Source organism: Achroia grisella, unplaced genomic scaffold (assembly GCF_030625045.1).
Source record: "Achroia grisella isolate CSIRO2021 unplaced genomic scaffold, CSIRO_AGI_Agris_v1 utg2156, whole genome shotgun sequence".
NCBI lineage: Eukaryota > Metazoa > Arthropoda > Insecta > Lepidoptera > Pyralidae > Achroia > Achroia grisella.
In genome coordinates, this window is record NW_026712714.1 from 1,968,232 (window position 1) to 1,990,549 (window position 22,318).

The 22,318-nt window shown below is 34.6% G+C and overlaps 1 protein-coding gene across 1 annotated transcript; it reads left to right on the top strand.

Moving 5' to 3' along the window:
• Window positions 1-635: 635 nt before the first annotated feature.
• Window positions 636-21,970, top strand: LOC131842319 (lysosomal alpha-mannosidase-like). Its single transcript, XM_059190858.1, is given in 30 exon segments — window positions 636-699; window positions 1,563-1,644; window positions 3,107-3,292; window positions 4,138-4,262; window positions 4,947-5,027; window positions 5,109-5,245; window positions 6,244-6,377; window positions 6,942-7,062; window positions 7,819-7,926; window positions 8,890-8,992; window positions 9,614-9,704; window positions 10,106-10,196; window positions 10,785-10,902; window positions 11,441-11,598; window positions 12,133-12,213; window positions 12,871-13,038; window positions 13,717-13,868; window positions 14,075-14,196; window positions 15,018-15,169; window positions 15,600-15,726; window positions 16,415-16,542; window positions 17,722-17,828; window positions 18,246-18,256; window positions 18,462-18,636; window positions 19,078-19,169; window positions 19,464-19,922; window positions 20,165-20,362; window positions 20,446-20,616; window positions 21,272-21,407; window positions 21,778-21,970. Coding segments are annotated over 30 exon segments (4,011 nt in total). The 5' UTR covers window positions 636-653; the 3' UTR covers window positions 21,929-21,970.
• The last annotated feature ends 348 nt before the right edge of the window (window positions 21,971-22,318 follow it).

Below are 22,318 nucleotides of genomic sequence, written 5' to 3' on the forward strand. Positions count from 1 at the left end.
TTCCGGCTAATCTCTGAAATGGCTGGACCTATTTTGACGGGCATTTTTTTGACAGGTAGCTGATGTAATAAGGAGTAACTTAGGCTACTTTTATTTTAGAAAAATAAAGATAAAGTCGCGAGTACAGCTAGTATAAAATAAAATAGCAAATTCAATGATTAGAAGTTAGGGAGTAGTTGTTTATGTAATATAAACACACTCAGAGGGCAATGGAGAGGGCTATGTTAGGAGTTAATCTGCGTGATCGAATCAGAAATGAGGATATCTGCAGAAGAACCAGAATGACCGACATAGCCCGAAGAATTGCGACTCTGAAGTGGCAATGGGCAGGGCACATATCTCGTAGGACAGATGGCCGTTGGGCAGTAAAGTCCTCGACTGGCGACCGCGGACCGGAAGACGCAGCGTGGGAATGCTTCCAGCAAGGTGGACCGACGATCTGGTCAAGATCGCTGGAAGGCATTGGATGCGAGCAGCGCAGGACCGATCGTCGTGGATATCTTTGGGGGAGGCCTATGTCCAGCAGTGAACGTCTTCCGGGCTGCGATGATGATGATGATGATGATGATATAAACACACTATAAACATGTTTACAGCAATGTCCTCAGACCCGAGATGGCGCTCTAAATGTTCATCTCATTCCTCACTCCCACATGGATGCTGGGTGGGTGAAGACCTTCGATGAATACTACTATGGCAGTTAGTAATGTGTTTACGCTCACTTATGTTAGCTTCAATACATAAAGAACACTCAGTTGACTAATTTATTACTTACATTTCAAATTTAAAACCATTGCGAGGCATGTGATGTTGGTGGCGTCACGATTATTCCGCCACCAATAGGAATAGAGATAAAGAGGCCGGGAACAAGGAGAGAGCGGGCTGCTCTCTCCTTGTTCGAGGTGACTGAGACGACCAGACGTGAATGTACAGCGACGCAATTTATGTGGAGTGTAATTTGAAAAAGGAATAAAATAAAAGTACTGCTGCATCGACATATCATTTCTGAAACTTCCCGATACTTACGATTCTTGAGAATATAATGTCTACGCCCTCGATGGTCTAGTGGTTTAACACCGCTTTACTTCTAAGGCCGCGGGTTCGATTCGATTCGATTATATATTACTTAAAATATAATTTATAATCCAGTGATTTGTATAATATTATTTCGAGATATATCATTTAAGAACGTAACGATCGAAGTCGATATTTTATGTAGTATCAAAAAATATACTATTAATAACCTCTGGACAATTCACACAGCGCCATCTAGTCCCAAGCTAATCAACGTTTTCTTATGGGTCCTAGACAACTGATATAAATACCTACTTAAATATGTTTTTTTTGTACTGTATACATAATTTACATAGAAATCCTAGACCAATATAAACAATCATACTCATGAATACAAATGTTAGTTTGTAAATACTATGCGAGGAATCGAACCCGCGACCCTCGGATGATAAGCGATTTGCTAAGCCGCTAGACCACTAATTTCTGTAATATATATGTAATAATAGTACGTAATTGAAATTATTATTAACTATACCGATTTTTCACAGCTAAAACATCGATCAGTTCAGCAAATGTCCAGCTGATTTACCACTCTGTACTGTCTGAATTATTGCACGACAAACGACGGAAGTAAGCACCTTAATATTAAAATATAAAATAATATTAAAATAAAATATTGACAATTAATTAAATATAGATATAATGTTTAGACTTTATAATGCTTGGATTACAGAATTTATACGCTGGAAACAGCAGAACATGATGAAACATATATAATATATAATTACTACAATTGCACGTGCCAAATTCTGACAAATAAATATATTATTATTATTATAAAAAAATAATAAACTTTACAAATGCATATTTCACAAAAACAAGAGACTTAACGTCCAACGAGTATTAATACGAAACTGATAGTATTAGCATGCTTATTAATAAATATTAAGCATGCTAATACATCAAATGACATATATAATATAATCAGGATTTATTCAAAATTCAAAAATCATTTATTCATAATAGGAAATTTTAGCAGCTTATTAATGTCAAATATATATTGCTGCTATAGCTTACTATGACACTTGCAATATTTAAAATGCAATCCATCTGCAAAGGTAAACAAGCTGTGATGGATTTGACGATTTCTAGGTTCCGGGACAGCGGGTGTCCCGGATACATAGGATAGGTGAATTTATATATCTATAAATAACACTTTCCGATTTATATCTACTAATTATACATATTCTATTATATAAAGAAATAAAATATTTAGTAAATCAAGAAAGAAAATATAATGTCACTTTTACAATAATATTAGGAACGAACTATCAAAATTTATAATCTATAACTATTTAAATATAAAAAGTTAAACGAAAGAGGTTTCACAACACAAGCTATAAGGCCTGCTTAACAATACTAACAATCGCCTATGAACAAGACAGAAGACGACGGCCAATACAAAATGAATTTGTGATGAGTAAATTGTATAAAGTAAGATTCCAACCCAGCCTATCCATCCATCCATCATCCATCCATCCATCCCGACATCTCCAAGGTCATACCAACATCACTATCTCATATACTGACTGAACCTTGGGAGACGCATCTTTTTTAACTCCCTACAAATTATTTTTTTACGTTCTCCCTTATACACTCTCTCCGTTTTGGGGCAGTGGACACCGCAGCAACTGTATCAACAATGATAAGTAAGATTCAGATGAATCTCTTATTCATCTCCTCTCCATTCTGGGGTAGTAGACACCACAGCTACAGGAACTCCGCTGTCAGCACTGTAAGATTCAGATGAATCTTAAAGGAGAAGGGTTTTTTTATTTAATTAGTAATATGGATTAATAAATTAACACCATTGTTAGTAATGGACCATGTCAGATTAACTTAAATGTGGTTCCCTCTGGAAACCATATTAAATTTCTATTGAATTGGCCACGATGGACTAACTAACCTGACCTTATCTTCACCTTATCATCCTCCACTGGTGCTCCGCCAGCGTATACCGTTAGCGGAGGCCGGTGCGCCATTCCATTATCATCTATTATAAAATAAATATTAATAAGTTTCTTTTTCCAAGGTTCACCTTCTCAGAGACGTCGTATTTCTGGCGATGGTGGAAGGAACAACGGCCAATCACAAGAGCCACCTTCAGGACCCTGGTACAGGAAGGTAGGATTGAGTTTGCTGGAGGTGGATGGGTTCATAATGATGAAGCAACTGTAGATTATCTTCAAATTATTGACCAATACACTTGGGGATTAAGGTAAGGATCACAAAAAGTATAATACGTGTAATATATAGATACCTGTTTAAAATATAACAATAATAATAACTCAGGACAATTCAAATCGAGCGGTATTAAATATTATTTATTATTGATTTATCTAAATTGATACATATAAATAAAATTGGAGCGTCTGTTTGTAATATTGAAATAACCGTGTTTTCCTACATGCATATGAATATAAATACGGTACATACACCAAAATAACATTTTTAAACACTATTTATATGTCTGTCTGTCTGTCTGTTCCAGCTAATCTCTGAAATGGCTGAACCGATATTGATGGGACTTTTATTGGCAGGCAGCTGATGTAATAAGGAGTAACTTAGGCTACATTTATTTTAGAAAAATAAAGTTAAATTACATGCGGACGAAGTCGCGGGAATAGCTAGTATATAATATGTCATATATTTATAATAAATTCAAATAGAATTCAAATCCAAAATCAAAATCATTTATTTATGTAGAATATTTTAGCCGCTTATGAACGTCAAATTTTTACATTATAATTTTAATTTTTTCTCTACCTAAAAAAAATATTAATACTATATTCGTTTTATACGTATAATTAGTAAAAATCACGGGATTTTACCACGTTTTATATTTATTTGCTGAGTTCCCGATATTTCGGCAGTGTTTCAACCACCATGATCACGGGTAAACTCAGCAAATAAATATAAAACGTGGTAACATCCCGTGATTTTTACTCATTATACGTATAAATAATGACCGCGTCAAGTTTAAAACAGTATATTCGTTTTATTTTAATAAACGTATATAGAATATACATACGCTATTTGAATTGTAAATATGATTATTTCTAGGAAACTAAACGATACCTTAGGAATTTGTGGCAAACCAAAAGCAGCTTGGCAAATTGACGCATATGGACACACAAGAGAGCAGGCCTCGCTGTCAGCTCAGATGGGCTACGACGGATTATTTATAGGTAATTATTTCTTCCAGAAACCCATAATATAAAAGGATGATTCTCTCTCTCTCTGCCTAGCTTCTTGCCATTTCTTTTAGGGACGGCCCTACTAAATCTTTTTTTTTTATACAACTATGGTGGCAAACAGGGATACGGCCCATCTCATGAAACACCTGATGGTAAACTCGGTTACAGTAGCCGGGATCCCGGAATGGATCCCGTCTAAATTTAAAAAATGTTGAATTCAGATGACTGTAAAAGCTAATAACTGCTTGTTTGTGATAGTGAGGTTAACTAAAACAACATATTACTCGAAAGAAAATAAAAACCTTTATTCTTTAATCTTCTAAATAATAATCAGTTTGTGCGTAGGTAAATTAGGTAATCAAAACATATTTAGAGAGGATGAAAATTCTCTCTCTCTGCCTAAATCTTAATAACTTATCTACTTAAAAAGTCTTATCATTTCTTTTTGGTTCATCTCTACTAGTCATTATATTCTCTCTTAAATATGATGAAAATTATCTATTAACACAGAAAACTTGACTTACTGAAGTGATTATGTCCAACTTGAGTAAAAGATTTTTTGAATTTGATTTTGTATTCAAAATAATCAGATTTTTTTTAAATAGGACGTGTGGACCACCGAGAAAGAGAAGAATTTATATTATACTTCAAAATAATCAGGTATTTTTTAAATAGGACGAGTGGACCACAGAGAAAGAGAAGCAATGATAGACGAGGACAGACTAGAGTTTATGTGGAGAGGAAGTGACGTGCTTGGTAAATTTATTTCATACATACACCAGATTTGACATGTCCAATAATTTCTTCAGTACATTGAACAAACTCTATTTATTTCAGGTAAAATGTCTGACATCATGACACACACATTATACAACTTGTACAACGCACCAGAAGGCTTTTGTTTCGACTTCTTATGCAATGATGAACCAATCGTTGATGATCCCGACAGCAAAGTTTACAACGCCGATAAACGGGTAACTGTACTATACTCTCATCATCATCACCTTGCCTTCATCAAATTATTTATTATTTTATATATTTCAGGCAACTAGGCCTATATTATAAATAGCTTATAGACTAACATAAATATGAATTAATATTATAAAACTAACATATAGAAATTGTCTGTGTGGTCACGGCACTATCGACGGCAATCTGCCACGGCAGCGCCGATACACCACACCTTATAATACTTTTTTTTAAATACTACAAGTACAGTAGTATCTCAAGCACTGCTTAGTTTGGAACTAGATGGCGTTGTGTGAATTGTCAGGGTTATTATTATAGATACTAACGTTATCTTCCCGTTAATTGATATTTGAGCGACTATATTAACAAACTCTTCCATAATTATCAGTGGTGAAGCTGCGTGTGATGATGATGAAGCCACTACATTCCAGACCTACAGAGTTCACAAAATTCAACCATAAAAGAAAAAAGGGCCTCGATTATTTTATTTTGTTATCCTTTATTGTGTACATAGGTACATGTTATGCTCTTTGTATTTCTTTTGACAAAATTGCAATAGCATATACTGGCGGTCTGTCTATTCTCCCTAATTTGCAATTTAAAAATAAATCTGTACTTTTGCAAATATGTACATTTATAAAAGAACTAGCTTTGCCCTCGGTTTCACCCGTGTTACATTTCAATATATAAACTTTAATATAAAATATAGCCTATGTGTTACACTGCATAAGCTATATTATTGTAACGTTTCATCAAAATCCGTTCAGTAGTTTTTGCGTGAAAGAGTAACAAACTTCCATATTTACAAACTGTCGCGTATAAAAATAAGAGCTGAGTTTCTTTTCAGTTTTTCTTAGCTAGAATGCTCTCCGAACTGTGATGGTAGACTGTAGGTCTAAATAAAGATATTTTCATTTTTATTTTTATCTATAATATATAATAATAAAATATTTTTTTCATGTATACTTACTTGTATGTACCATATATTATACTTTTCTGGCAGGTGAATGATTTCATAAGCCATATAGAGAGGCAGGCGAAATACTACGAGCACGATAACATTGTGGTGACCATGGGAGGTGACTTCACATACCAGAGTGCCGCCAACTGGTTCATGAACATGGATAAACTCATCAAGTTCGTATTATTTTTAGTCATACTCGTGAACGGGTGCTGCTTGTGAGGACTAGTCTACTACTAGTTTGATATGGGTGATGAGACACTGCTTAGTTAGGAGGTTTAGATATTTGCTGACTTTTTTTTTTCGGACTACTCTCATGCTGTTGGCCGCAGCTGGCCTTTACAGCTTCACAGGACGTTAGGGGGCTAGTGCAGATGGCACTCCAAACCGGCGGAAGGACTTATGGAGCGGCTGAAGGCCAACTCCTGCCTGACGGATACGACTTTAGTCTGAGGGCACCACTAGGGGTTCGAACCTCGGCTCAGGCCGTCGTAATTCCGATCCCCGTTTGAATTGGACGGAGGATCGATCGGAGGGGGGGGCGGGTCGATAGGACGGGTATTAGCTGACTTTACAGGTACGCTCTCTCACGCGTAAAAGATTATGCAAGTAAATGTAGAGAAAGAGAACGAGAGAGATCGCGCGCTCCACCAGTGAGTACATTCCTGCGTCCTTAAATCGTGTGAGCTTTAATGCATTTTTATAAAATAAGACTTATGTTTAAAACTGTACATTTTCAGCCATGTCAACACGCATCCCGCCAATTTATCTGACATTAACATATTTTATTCGACGCCATCTTGTTATTTGAAAGCAATTTACCTCTATGGACGACGGGACAAAGCTCTATACACCGAAAGGGTAAGATTTTACCTTATTTATTTTAAGCTACATGGTATAGAGGCGTGACTTCTTTGTTACATCACTAAAGATACATACAATTCATTACAAACTAGCTAAACTAGCTGAACACAGACGTTGTCCTATCTTAAAAAAAACGCACTACTTTCTTGATTTTCGCTAACCTTCTCAATTTTTTCCTTCATAAGAACCTATATATGAGAATAATAAAAAAAAATGAATGAAATCGATCCAGTCGTTCACGCGCTATGTTATGACCAATGGAAATAGCGAATTATTTATATATAGATTTACATTCAGTAAAATAGGAATCATCAAAATCGATATGGAAATTTAATGAGTGGTTAACCACTGGACGTTCTATATCTGTAAGCATAGTTGTGTCTACATTGTAAGAGATTAGCGCGAAACTAAACAGAATATTTTGGAATTTAGTTAAAAATGGGATAAAACATCTTTTATTCAAATAAAGTTAATTTAGAACTATTGAGACCAGTTATAAAAACAGACGAATAAGATATTTCTATAAGCATAGTTGTGTCTACATTGTAAGAGATTAGCGCGAAACTCAACAGAATAATTGTGAAATTTAGTTAAGAATAGAATAGAAAATTCTTTATTCAAATAAACTTAATTTTAGCGCTTTTAAATAGTCATAATTATCCTTTCTGTAATTTACTGCTCATTCGGAAAGATTTCTCATCACAAGAAGAATGAGGAAGAAACATTGCGTGTTAAGAAATGTATATATTTTAGGAGGACCTGTTGCCATACGGCAGCGACCCGACCACCTACTGGACAGGGTTTTACACTTCCAGGCCCAGTCTGAAGTACATAGCGAGAAGATCACACACGTTCCTTCAGGTAATAATGGTGATGGTTCCTTCTTTTTATACAAACAGGTTGAAGGAACAGGGAATTTGCTTCAACAGCTTTACGGGAAGAAAATGAATGCGAGAGCAGAGGGAACTCCAACATTTAGAATGGACTTAGAGAGGATTATATTCTAATTAAATCCCCTAGTTCTGCTTTGCGTAATACTAGAAGCCTATGTTTGATCCCTGCTCACTTCTCCGCATATTATTCCATCGGATTCATCATATGTTTCTTCTGTGTACACAATAAAGAGTTTATTATTATGATTGATGTAACTACAGTGTGCGGGCACCTATAGAAATTCGAAGGGTAGGAATAGAACGGCCGTTATTTATATTTTATACTAGCGTACACGCAATTTCGTCCGCGTGGAATTTAACGTTATTTTTCTAAAATAAAAGTAACCTAAGTTACTCCTTATTACTCTGCTCTCCCTATGACTCTCTCTCTGGAACAAGGAACCTAAGTTACTACATTGCTGATGTAATAAGGAGTAATTTAGGTTACCTGCCAATAAAAGTACAGCAAGGAACCTAAGTTACTACATTGCTTATGTAATAAGGAGTAATTTAGGTTACCTGCCAATAAAAGTCCCGTCAAAATCGGTCCAACCATTTCAGAGATTAGCCGGAACAAACAGACAGACAGACAGACAAAAATTGTAAAAAAATATGTTTTGGTGTATGTACCGTATTTATATTCATATGCATGTAGTAAAAACGGTTATTTCAATGTTAAAAACAGACGCTACAATTGTATTATTTATATGTATATATTGATTTGTAATAATTTTTTTATGTAATTGGAATATACTACAGAACGACTTTCTGCACATTCTGTCTTATATATTTTAGTCAAGCAGTTTGATTTAGAAGCAAGCGGCTTGCTGCAAGTTTAATTAAGAGAATGAAAGATTAGTTTCTTGTATTAGGCCTCTGTCTCTTCCATCAGGTAATGAAGCAGCTATCAGTGATTGCACACATGGGAGACTCGTATGAGCTCCACCTCCTGAGACATGCTGTCAGCCTGGTACTCCATCACGACGGTATAACAGGTGATAAATACTTGTATTCATCTTTTTAACCCAATATTTTTAATATAGCACATCTTACCGTATGCTCGGAGTTTCTTTCCCTTTTTTTTTCTTGGGGAAAATCTTCATGGAGACACGCTCGCCCCGGGGGAGGTAGCTTCTTACCGACTGAAAACCCCAAGGTGTTCCTTCTCTTGACCTTTTGTCGGGGCTACGCGAATGATACTACAATTATTATTTTGTGTCCGTGGCGCTGTTTTTTTTTATAATAGTAATCTCAGGACAATTGATACAGCGCCATCTAGACACAAGCTAAAGCGTGTCTTATGGGTGCTAGACAACTATACATATTTTTTTTTTTGTAAATACATATTATACATAGAAAACATCCAGACCGATATATGTAATGTATGTATTTTGGATTTATAAAAAATATGGCAATGCAATTACAATTATAGAGGAAAGATCCGAGGCATGATGCCTCAAGAATGGAATATGGGAGTTACTACGGGATGTAATATTATATTATCTGTGCTATGAGTGTCTAATATTATTTTGTTGACAGATGACAGTTACCACATACCATCACGTTGGTCATCAGCTCTTGCCAGACTATTGATATTAAAAAAAAACCCATTACAGGCACAAGCCAGCAGCACGTTGCTAATGACTTCATGAGGATATTAAGCGAAGCCATCGACACATGTACCAAAAAGATATCGAATTTAATAAGGTAAATAGCAATATAAGTTATAAATACTAACATAACTTACTTAACAAAAACAAAATCATTGATAAAACTATTTTACATTGTCTATGGTTTACTTATTATGAACACGATCTTGACTCATCCGTTTCGTTCGCGGGCTGCTCGTATAATGCCTACTTTGTCCAAGTCACTGTTCATAGGTCGCCATCTTGTTCAATTCCGACTGCAAGACTTTGTAATGACCGTTACACACCTTTCTGTACTGTGGAATTGTATACTAGAGACAAATAATTTACATATTTCACGATCACTTAATAATCAACAATTTTTTTCTCTTATTTTTAATTTTAATATATCAGTATGTACAGTAGGGATTCAATAAAAAAATAGTAAATAGTATCTAAAACCTCATTAAAATTTTAAAGCATTTTAACACCAACGTGGGGCAACAGTAGACGCTCCAAACACAGTCAACAATTTGTCGTTTGCCACCAACTGAATATTAGCCAATGCCGGGTAAGTATGTACATCTATACATATAAATAAAATTGGATACAAACTCCAATTTTATTAGTAAGTATTGGTAAGTTGCTATATAAATTTCCTTTGATCAGAAATGAACTCACTATCTTTTATTTAAGTCTAAGTAATAACCCCCTAGGACGAGTCGCTATAAAAAAAAAATTACGTTCATAAGCAGCTAAAATGTCCTACCTTCATAAATGATTTTTGAATTCGAATTTGTTTTTGAACTATTTTAAACAGGTATTCGTAACTGAAGTATATAATTTATTATAGATTTTTATGCAACATGTATGTTTTTTTATACTACTACGGTGGCAAACAAGCATACGGCCCAACTGATGGTAATGGTTACCATAGCCTATGGACGCCTGAAACACCAGGGGTATCACGTGCTCGTAGTCTACTCTTAAGAAACCTTAATATACCCTTCTTGAAAAACTACATGCTATAGTCTCGAGAGAAAACCTCGGCAGGTAGTACATTCCACAATCTAAGTGTACGCGGGAGGAAGCTCCACTGTAGCTATGATGTAAACGTGTCTTCATTTTATACAGTTACTCGATTAAGTGTTGTTTGCAGTTCATAGAGACGCAAGAATCATATCTCCTGCTTGTATACAATCCTCTCAGTACTAAGACCTACCACCATATCAAGTTACCGGCCATCGCTCTCCACTACTCCATAAGGGATTTCAATGGTTCGTAATTATTAATATTTATATTTAAATATTATTGTGAATTGGCTCTAACCAGCGGCTTAGTCTAGATGTTAAAATCCGTTTACTTTTAAACTTACACGATACAAAAAATTGTATTCAAGAGTATGATCTACAAGCAGTATTGTTCTCATTCTTCTTATTATGAGACAGCTTTCCGAATGAGCGGTATATTAAAAGAAAGCTGACTATGACTATTCAATAGTGATTAAATTAAGTTTATTTGAATAAAGGTTCTATTCTATTCTATTGGTCTGGATGTTTTCTATATATATTATACATGTATTTACATAAAATATACATACTATATGTGTATTTATATCATCATCAGTCTAATACCACAACACAAGTAATGATTAGCTTGAGATTAAATAGAGCTGTGTTAATTGTCGTCGTCATCGTCGTCATCATCAACAACAACATCATCATCTTCAAATTGTCGATGATGATGATGTTGTTGATGCTGTGCTATTGTTGGTGCTGGTGACTTTATACAAAATCTATCTCGATATCTATTTAGATGAAGAAGTGGAATACCAGCTGGTTCCGTTGCCGAGTTCAGTAATCAACCTGCCGGGCCGTTCCTCCACCACTATACAGGAGCTGTGCTTCGAGGCAGAGAATATACCACCGCTGGGTTACTCGGCATACTATATAACACCAATTCGGGACCCGCTGGTAAATATTCCAAAAAATAGACCATATTAATACTGATTTTTATGAGTTGTATGAGTACTAGCTGACCCGGCAAACGTTGTTTTGCCATATAAATTAAAATAGCTATTAAAAAATAGGGGTTGGTGAAAGAAGGGTGAAAATTTAGGGTTGTATGTATTTTTAAATGCAACATTATAAAAAATAAAAAAATACAATAATTAACACAATAAAAACAATTTTACGAAAAAGTGAAAAAAAATTTTTGGGCTGAGACACTCTTAACTAAATATTCATTAGCAATACAATTTAAGGAACGTCTCTGAGTGCGGCCATAAACTTAAAGTCTGTCTGTTTATATATACCAATTTATTTTTAACATTGCCTTATCCTTTACAACATTTTTGTGGTTTTTTAATGAATATATTAATTAACCTGAATCAGGCATCACTTTTAAAAAAACATTTATTCATTCAATTCTTTATTCTACAATATTTGTTTCATATTTCACTTTGATACTTTTTATTTTTGTATAACTATATATTATATTCATTTCAGGAAGAAAATGCTTTTATGAATAAGAAAACACAAGTGAATCCTGATGCTGAACAAGACGTGATGCCACTTATTTCAAATGAGGTAAAGCGGCTCAATTAGACTTTATACAAGAACACTTTGAATAAAGTCTAATTGGTTTGGGTGCCTCTGTTTCACTTATTTCAGGCGCGAAACTGGAAAATAATTTTGAAGATTTACATAGGGTACGGAAGCCTGAGAACTTAATCCTTCGGAATGGATTGTTATCCGGATGTAGACTTAAGAAGCCCCTTTGCCAACGTACGTCGACACTCACCTTCACTGCTGGTGTTTGTCTCCCTGTCCAGCCAATTCTGGTAGGAGCCTGCTAGTGCAGCTTTAGATACACGTTCTGGTATATATCTTCCTGTAGTTCTAGACTAGGATAGAAGATTGTAGAGAGATTTCGCTAGTATATTTCTCACTCCTTCATCATCATATCATCATCATCAGCCTGTGTCTATCCACTGTTGGACATAGGCCTTTCCCAAAGACTTCCTCCATGTGCGCTCTTCCGCCTTCCGTATCCATTCACTCCCGGTCATCTTCGTTAACCTAACCACCTTTTTTAATGTGTGAAAATATAATGGTAAACTTACTTACGCTAACGGTGTACGCTAGCGGGGCACCAGTCGAGGATCATAGGATGATTATAAACAAGCCAAATCAGGTAACTGTAGTCTCTTCTCTTTTCTAGTTATCTTTTTTACCTAATTCCAGTACCTCAAAGTGACAGTGAACAAGGAGAGTGGTCTGCTGGAGTCCGTCCAACACATCGACGGCGCTACCATCCAGGTGTCGCAGAACTTCTTTTACTACAGCCAAAAGTCGCAAGGACTGCAGTCTGGGTCTTATAGCTTCAGGCCTAACACGGAAAGACCTTTGCCGGTATGTTTATTAAATACTAGCAGTGCCCGCAGTTTTATCCGCGTTGAATTTCAATATAAAATATAGCCTATGTGTTATTCTGATGCATAAGTTGTTTAAGCATTACTGTAAATGTTCAGTAAAATCCGTTCAGTAGTTTTTGCGTGAAAGAGTAACAAACATTCATACTTCCAAACTTTCACGTTTATAATATATTAAGATTATGATTAAAACAGTTTTAATACGTGAGATGATAATGGAATGGTGCAACCGCCTGTGCTAACGGATTACACTGGCGGGGCATCAGTGAAGTATGATAAGACGAGCATGAGGTCAGGTCATTCAGCATGAATTGAGCAGTATGGTTTCTAGGGGCAACTAAGTGGAGGTCAACCTGATATGATACGTTGCTAGCTATGGGGTTATTTATCCACATTACTAACAATCACTTCTCTCCCATACATCAATATTACGATGACTCGATTCAGTGCAGGTTAGCCCGACAATTGAGAGATCATCTGCACTTAGAAAACAGAATAGAACAGAACAGAATGGAACGAAACGGAAAGGAACAGAACAGAACAGAACAGAATAGAACATAATATAACAGAATAGAATAGAATAGAAAAACATTTATTCAAATATTGAAGCACTTTTGAATAGTGATCACATTTTTTTCAATCTACTTCTGTATTATAGGTAACAGATCGCGTGGTCTACCACGTGGTGAGGGGATCTCTGGTGAAGGAAATACGGCAGAAGTTCAGCGACTGGATCACGCAGACCATACGGCTGTACCGGGGCGAGGAGTTTGTGGAGATGGAGTGGATTGTTGGACCGGTTCCGATTGGGTAAATATGATAAGTAGACTGTAAAAAGACCTCTGTGTGTATTTGTACTATCCCTTAGTTCTGGTGTAAATAAAAGGAATTTTTGTACTATTGCAAAAGAATTTGTATTTTCCCTCCAATGAGTCAGTTAACGCTGTGTGATTTGTCCTGGGTTATTATTATTATTATTACTACACTAACATTAGAATTTTGTTTACTTTATTCAGCACCGACTTGGGGAAAGAGGTTGTCAGTGTGTTCACTACAAACATCACCAATAATGGTGAATTCTTTACCGACTCGAACGGCAGGCAGATGATGAAGAGGAGTTGTTGGAATGAGACGTCCAGTAAGTGGAAATGAAACTTTAAAAAAATACGAATTACAAAAACCTTCACAATTAACCTTCTCTTTAGTATATATCAGTATCAATGCCAGATACTTCCATTTGGCCGCATTCAGAACCGAGCAATCAGAATTATTAGTAATCAACGTCTTTGTGACAGACTCGATCTATTGGCTCTGCGGCGAGATATTGTTCATCTTCTCATCTTATGCATCTTTGTGCGTTTTGTACGACATACATTGCGGAGAGGAATTGTTCGGATTAATACTAGCCGCTTAATTTCACTACCAAGAAATTAATAATCCTTGCAGGTTTATCATCTTGATTATCTGGCAGAAGGGCGGTCGTCCATCATGCGTTTATCACAGAAGAATCTCTTTCTAGTAACGGTATTTCCGTTCTGATAGGATATTAAAATCTTCAAGAAAAGACCTTATTCCTTTATAAAAGACCAGTAAGGCACTTGCAATTGCCCTGGTGTTGTGGGTGCTTATTGGCGGCTGTAATGACTTAGTGTCAGGTGAGCCATTAGCGGAGATTAGCTCGAACATACAAATCTACCTCTTTATAGTATTTATTAGCACAGATATGTATTAGTAAGTAATAATAAACAATTCACACGGCAGTACCTAGGCTAAACTAAGCAGAGCTTGTGCTACACTATATCTTTACATACCCATAAAACACCTAAATCCATAAAACAGTAAAACTCATAAACACAAATATTTGTTTTGTGGGGTCGAACTCACGACCACCGGAAGGTGAGGTGAGGTAGTGTGTTAAACCTCAACAACTAAACTGACATTAATTGAAAGCATTTGCAGGTCAACAACAAAAGAAACCGCTCTCTGCGTGCTACTTCCCAGTGACCTCCAGGATTTGTATCCACTCTCTGAACTCGAGCATTGAGATATGTGTATTGAGTGACAGAGCCCAAGGCGGCACCTCTTACACTGAAGGGGAATTAGAATTAATGGTAAGTCAACCTTCTTAATTTATTTTGAAATGTATACAAAATGGCCGACAAGCTGACGCTATATCTAATGGTAAGTGGTATATACTTGAACAGCATCACGTGGGGGAAAGTGGTTTCTCAGTAATGTGGACTGTTGACGTCATTGCTATCAATGTATTGTACATTAACCTAGGTTAACCTTCACGTGGAACCCATTATGATAATTTCATGTTAAAGTCACGTTTGTGTCTTCCGTTGCATATAACGTCAGCGCGGGCAGGTGTACCATTTTATTGAGAAGAGGAAGAGCGGTTGTTGTTAATAATGAGGATAGTAGTTCCATAGCTAGCAATATACCATGTCAAGTAGACCGTGCTGCTCCTCGGAGAACTATATTGGTCGTCAATTTCAGGTAAATTAAATCATCCTTCAAAAAAATATTACTTTGCAGGTTCATAGGAGACTCTTAACAGATGATGGATTTGGTTTAGACGAGGCACTCAACGAGGAGGCGCATGGTGCAGGTCTGGTTGTTAAAGGCAAACACAGGATTCTGTTTGGTAACTTCAGACAAAATGGTCAGTATATAAAAATTGTAAGTTTCGATGTTGGTTACAATATCTAAAACTATTCATTCTGTTTCAAAAAATCAAAATTAAAAAAAAACCATACGGTTACAAAAGTAAAATGTAAATGTTTTCTGAACTGGAATGCTAACTACTCGTAGGTGAGCCGACAAAAAAGTTCGGCAGGAATGCTGATATTTTTAAATGGAGAATTGAATCAATATGTAAAAACAAAAAATTACATGAATTTTTATTTGAGACAATTAAGCTTTTTCTTTGACTTTTACTATTTTTTTACTAATAACAAAAATAGAGGACTTTAATGGTCCCAGGCAGGCAAAACCACTCATTCCTGGCGAATGTATATATGTAATAATAATATACCTTGACAGTTCACACAGTGCCATCTAGTCCCAAGCTAAGCAGAGCTTGTGTTATGGGTGCTAATTAACTTATATAAATACCTATATTTTGTTGAGATACATAAATATTATAAATATCAACACCCAGATCGAAACAAACAATCATACTCATGAATACAAATATGTGCATCCGTGTGAGGAATCGAACCCGCGAACATCGGAAGTAAAGCGGTGTGCTAAACCCCTAGACATGAGTAGGTTGTATAAAATAGCAATTTCGAGCATATATCACTTATTTCGTACAATTGTAAAGAAAAAAACGTATAAAATGTGTGCAGTGGATGACCAGAGTTTCTCGGAGCGAATATCCCAGTCGGCCAGGAAGTGGCTCATGGAGCCGTGGCTGTTCCTCGCATCGGGAGACAAATTGAATAGAAGAAAGTGGCAAAACATAAGGAATAGACGTGTAAGTTATTTTTATTTAATTGGAAGAAAAAAGTATGATTATTAAAAAGTGTTTAATATTAAGTTATAAGTTTATTTGAATAAAGAATTTTTTATTCTATTTAAAACCCACCTGATGGTAAATGGTAACAGTCAATATATACGAACAACCCTAACATCCTGTTATCATGTGATACCCGTGATACCAGACATGGGTTATCATTGTAGAGGACTAAGATACCATACTTCTTATCCTGTAATTTCAAATGGAGGTGGTTAGCAGTGACCTTGGTGGTGTAACAGTTTACCACACCACCTTTCTTCTGATGGTCGCGGGTTCAATTCCTCGCACGATAAGTATGATTGTTTATATAGATTTGTTTTCTATGTATCTCAAAAAAATATAGGTACTTATATGTGTGATTTCTCCTGATGTATTCTTATAATTATTTCACATTTCACAAAATATAGTTGGTAATTTTATTGTGATTATAAGGACAGACTTATATCATCAAGTTGCTAGTTTTCAGAATTGTATTTTTAATATTATTTAATGGAGTATTAAAAAAATTCATAACCATTATACACGCACGCGGGTTTCCTTAATTGCAGTTGATTTAATACAATTAATTTGGGATCACTAGTGGATGATACAATAAATATAATAGGGATAATGAAAACTGTATTTTGATGCAACATATCATTTATTTCTTAAATATTCTTTATTGCACTTAAATACATTTCTTAGATATATTAATTAGAACTAATATTAACAAAGGAGGACTTATCTCTAAAAGAGATCCCTTCCAGTTAACCCTATACAGCGTGGCATACGAAGTCTTGAGTGGGTCAAATTGTGCAAATAATATTTTAATATAAATCTCATAAATAATTATGATTTCTTCTGATAGAGGTACGTCTACTTCCTCTTATATATAAGTTCCTCCCGTGGACACTTAGATTGTGGAATGAACTTACTTCTTTCTTATCATTTTCTCGTGAGACTACAGCATGGGATTTTTCAAGGGTACATTAAAGTTACTAAAGGGTCGGCAAAGCGCAGCGCGCGCGATACCCCTGGTGTTTCAGGCGACCATAGGCTACGGTAACCGTTTACCATCAGATGGGCCGTATGCTTGCTTGTCACATACGTGGTATAAAAAAAGCATTTACTATTTGTATTATTATTGTTGGTCGGCAGTACTCGTCAGTTCGTCTCCACGGTCTACCTCAACATATCCACGTGCTAACATTAGAACCGTGGAAGGCTGGCACCGTGTTACTGAGGCTCGAAAACACATTAGAGAAGTCACACAGAGGTATTTTCTATTACTAACACATGTTTACTCTTAAACATATATTCTTAACAGAACAATGTTAAAGTTTTTAGGAAAGCACTTTTTCTACTTCCTTTTATGGAAATCGGTCGTTATTTTTACGACTAGTTATGCCAGCGTCATGTATCAGAGGAACGCACTGGAGTGTTGTTATATATACTCTGAATTTCTGAAAAATACACTTCTCAAAAGTAATCATAGTCCATTTGACAGGATATTTCCACTATCATTATAATCTAATAGTTCTATTTGATTTTGTTATTTATTTTCTTTTTAGTAGAAGAAAATAAATAACAAAATCAAATAGAACTATTAGATTAGTATCTATACTTTTAAAAAAGAATTACTAACAAAATGGACTGAAATAAAAAAAATAGAATGTATGTAGTCCTTTAAGATGTACGTACATATGTTTAATCAAATGCTGTTTTTTTAAAACAATACAAGAAAAATTATGAAATTGTACTTTGCCTACCTATTTACTAGCAATATAAAGGATTGCACAAGATTTTACCACGGAAGATTATCTATATCCAATAACCAAAAGAGGGCTTAAGGAACATTGAGGACCATGAAATTAAAGAAATATATATTTTATGTATAGGAAATTTAAGAGGAGATAAAGCAGAAGGCCCTGAAGGGTATGACATAAAGACCTCACACATAACGGTGGACCTTCGCAAAATCTTCCTACAGTTGCAAGTAAAGATGGTACGCGAGACCACGTTGGCCGCCAACCAATGGTTAGACGATGCAAGACAAATGGATTGGAGTACTAGGTAAAGATAATAAGCTTAAAAATACTATTAATTTAATATTTTTAAATAACTTTTATAATGTACACGTTAAATTAGGAAAAATCAAGGAATCTTAACATGTCTCATTTATTTTTACACGAGTAACCGCACATGGCTGCTTACTGTGCACTATCCAATTGCCGATACGTACAATTTCACTTAATTACATTTTTCTTGGAATAAAATCTGTGTTCGAGTAGCATTCAACAAATGCGGTTTTATTTAAGAAAACCCCTCAGCAACCAATCGCAATAATTATCACTTCTTTCTTTGATACTTCGAGCCGGATGTGCGATATTTCTCGATCAGTTCCCGATATTTAAACTTCTTACAAAGTCGGTGATACCAAGCATCATAATATTTAAGCTATATTCAGCTTTTAAAAATAAATTAATTTAGTCTAAACATATTTTTCAAATTTAGGTACGTTTACAATGGAGCTGACGATGGTATACTACCAGAAGACGTAGATTATGGCGATGATAAATCAGCAAAACATAGCGATAAGGATTCTGGTATGAAATCAGATACATTATATCTAATTTGACCAAATTACTCTTCTAATCTGATGGGATCTTTCATTAATAATTTAACAGATTATATTTACACTCACGGAATGAAATCATATAGGTCAATTTGAGTATGATTAATCAACTACATTAAAATGTTGTTAAAAGAACTTAAATTATAATAAAAATTAAATTAAATTAAGATTGAGGAAACATAGGTCCTAATACATCATTGACATTTTCTACCAAATCATAAATAGTGTAGATTGAATAATAATTCACTAAGATTAATATTTTCAGAATTTTATTTCGATGAAGAAATAGATTATACAAGAAAGAAAATAGAACCTAAAAGAAATATGAACAAAAGAGTCAAGAATAAAGCTCCAAATGCCAATTACGATTACAATAGAAAAAAACGATCCCTAAATATATCTGAGAATGTTATTGAAAACATAATCGTTAATGAAACGGATGATGACCGAAAAATGACAATTAATGATAATAAAACAAAATTTAATAACGATTGCATAAATATGCCTTATGCAGAAGAAATAACAATTAAAAATGAAACAGATGTGAATGGAAATTTACACAGTATAGATGTCAAGAAAAATCCAAAGACAATTAGTATTATCAAAAAGCATTTACCGCATTGGAAAACCGATACAGAATCTTACGAAGATGACATTTCGATGAGTTTAAAAAGGACTAAAAATAGAAATGGGTTTCGAAATTTGAAGAAAAACAAAGATACAGGTAATAATTATGGTATACTTTACGAAAAGTAGACATATATACATGTCTTTCGTACCTCGGTAATCACTAAAAACTATAATGCTAGGGTAAGAAAAATGTTAGAAAATGAAAAAGTACAATATGAAGTGACTTTATTATGCTATAGTACAGTGACTTTATTACGCTATTGTACTTGGAGATTGACTTTCAAAATCTTATTGAAATAGGACTGTGTAGTCTCAAATCTTGAAATTGACTTCCAGACTCTATTCTCGATGACTCTGACGACGGAATTACAAAATCAATTTACGACATGTATTACAAAAAGAAAACAACTAGAACTTACCCTTTCAAGCCCTTGTTGAGAAATTCGGAAGAGGAAACTAGAATAAGAAGAAGGAAGAAGAAGTCGGGAAGATACAATAGTGAGGAGGAATATGAAGATATTTCTGTAGACACAGGTATATTACTAAAAATGAGTGACCGCGTTTTTTTTTCAAAAACAATAATTTATACATATATTAATAATAACCTTCTGTTAAAGAATATACAACAAGAAACTCGAGAAAAGAAAGGAATAGAAAAAGAGGGAAGAAGACAAACGTTGATATGTCTTTCTTCTTAACTGATCGTAAGAGAAAGACTAGAAAAAATGATGCAGATATTATAAGGAGAGCGGAAGATACAGAGTCATTTGAGGATAACATGTCTCAAGGTATGATATCCTTATATTTTTATAATTATACTAAGTTAAATAAATGAGAGAAATAAATCCAAAAAGCCAAAAAAATTAATGATTGCTGACTACGTATCTACGGATACCAGTTGGCTTTCTAAATAACTGCTATTTTGTCATCTATACATTGGAGTACTATACAAAATTTGAGTGTCTGTTTGTAATATTGAAATAACCGTTTTTTACTACATGCATATGGATATAAATACGGTACATATACCAAAATAATATTTTTTACAATTTTTGTCTATCTGTCTGTTTGTTCCGGCTAATTTCTGAAATGACTGGATCGATTTTGACGGGACTTTTTTTGGCTGATGTAATAAGGAGTAACTTAGGCTACTTTTATTTTAGAAAAATACAGTTAAATTCCACGCGGACGAAGTCGCGGGTACAGATAGTCCTAAATATAATAGTTTATAAGAAGAATAACTAACTGTAATTACTTAAATTGGTGTCAATAAATATATTATTATTTATTTATTTATATCCTTCACATATGCAACTTGCAAAGCAAACTGCTTGGTAGCTGAAATATACAAAGTCTAGAATATTTATTATGTAATACGACATAATAATTGTATTAAAATAATTTACACGATTGTCTAATCAAATAATTGTTTCTATAAATCAGAACAATCAAGATTAAGAACAAAACATCGGAAAGGAACACAGTTCGACACAGAAGACTACGATGCAATGTCGCGCAGTGAAGAAGAAGTAGAGGATACAGAAGATGAAAGAAGAACAGAGAGAAGAAGGAATAAAAGGTATCAATATTGACAATTTTCGTAAATGCAGACGTAATCAATACCAATATTATAAAGTGACAGAAAACGAATTTAGATATGAGCTGTAGTAAAGTCCGGAACTAATGCATTAATTTCCGAAAGTTCTTTGTATTATTCTTTATTGCTTTATAACCACTTCGACAATTATGACAGTGGAAAGAATTTTTTAAGAAGAATTTTTTGTAAAATATGTTCTGATTTCAGTTATTTGAAGAGTACAATAAAAACATCCATTCACTACACATATAACATTTAATCTGAGAGAGCGCACCCGTATTTGTGATTCAGATACAGCAATTGTATTAGTGATTCACTTAACTACCTACATATGTTACATTTTTCTTTACAGGTCAATTTCTAAAGATGAAGGACTGGGATCGTCCAGCGGAGAAAATATAGACCGAAAAGAGGATTTAGAATATATAGTGACACTACGGCCCACACAAATACGTACCTTTGTAGTGTGGTTTGAAAGTAATAGAAAACACTATGTCATATGATGTTTTAATGTAATTTCTTTTTTATACGACTCTTCAAAATAAATGCTCAATAATTATTTTATATAAATTATTTATTATATAATTAATTTAAATCGAATAGTTTTATTTTTATTATATAATATGTGGAAATTAATAGATCATAGAGATCATAGAGTAAAAACTCGTCTGCGCGTGTACCTCAGTCTCACCTATATCAGCCGCCAAGCAGCTTGCTTTGTAAGCTCTTTCCATTGTAGGGTAAAGATTAGGCAGTGAAATTACAGGATAAGAGGCATGACATCTTAGTCTCTGGAATGACAACGTATGAGTGACATCACCTGCATCAGATGATAACGTGATGCCCTTATTGCTGTACCTGTATAAAGGTTACGGTTATTACTTACCATTAAA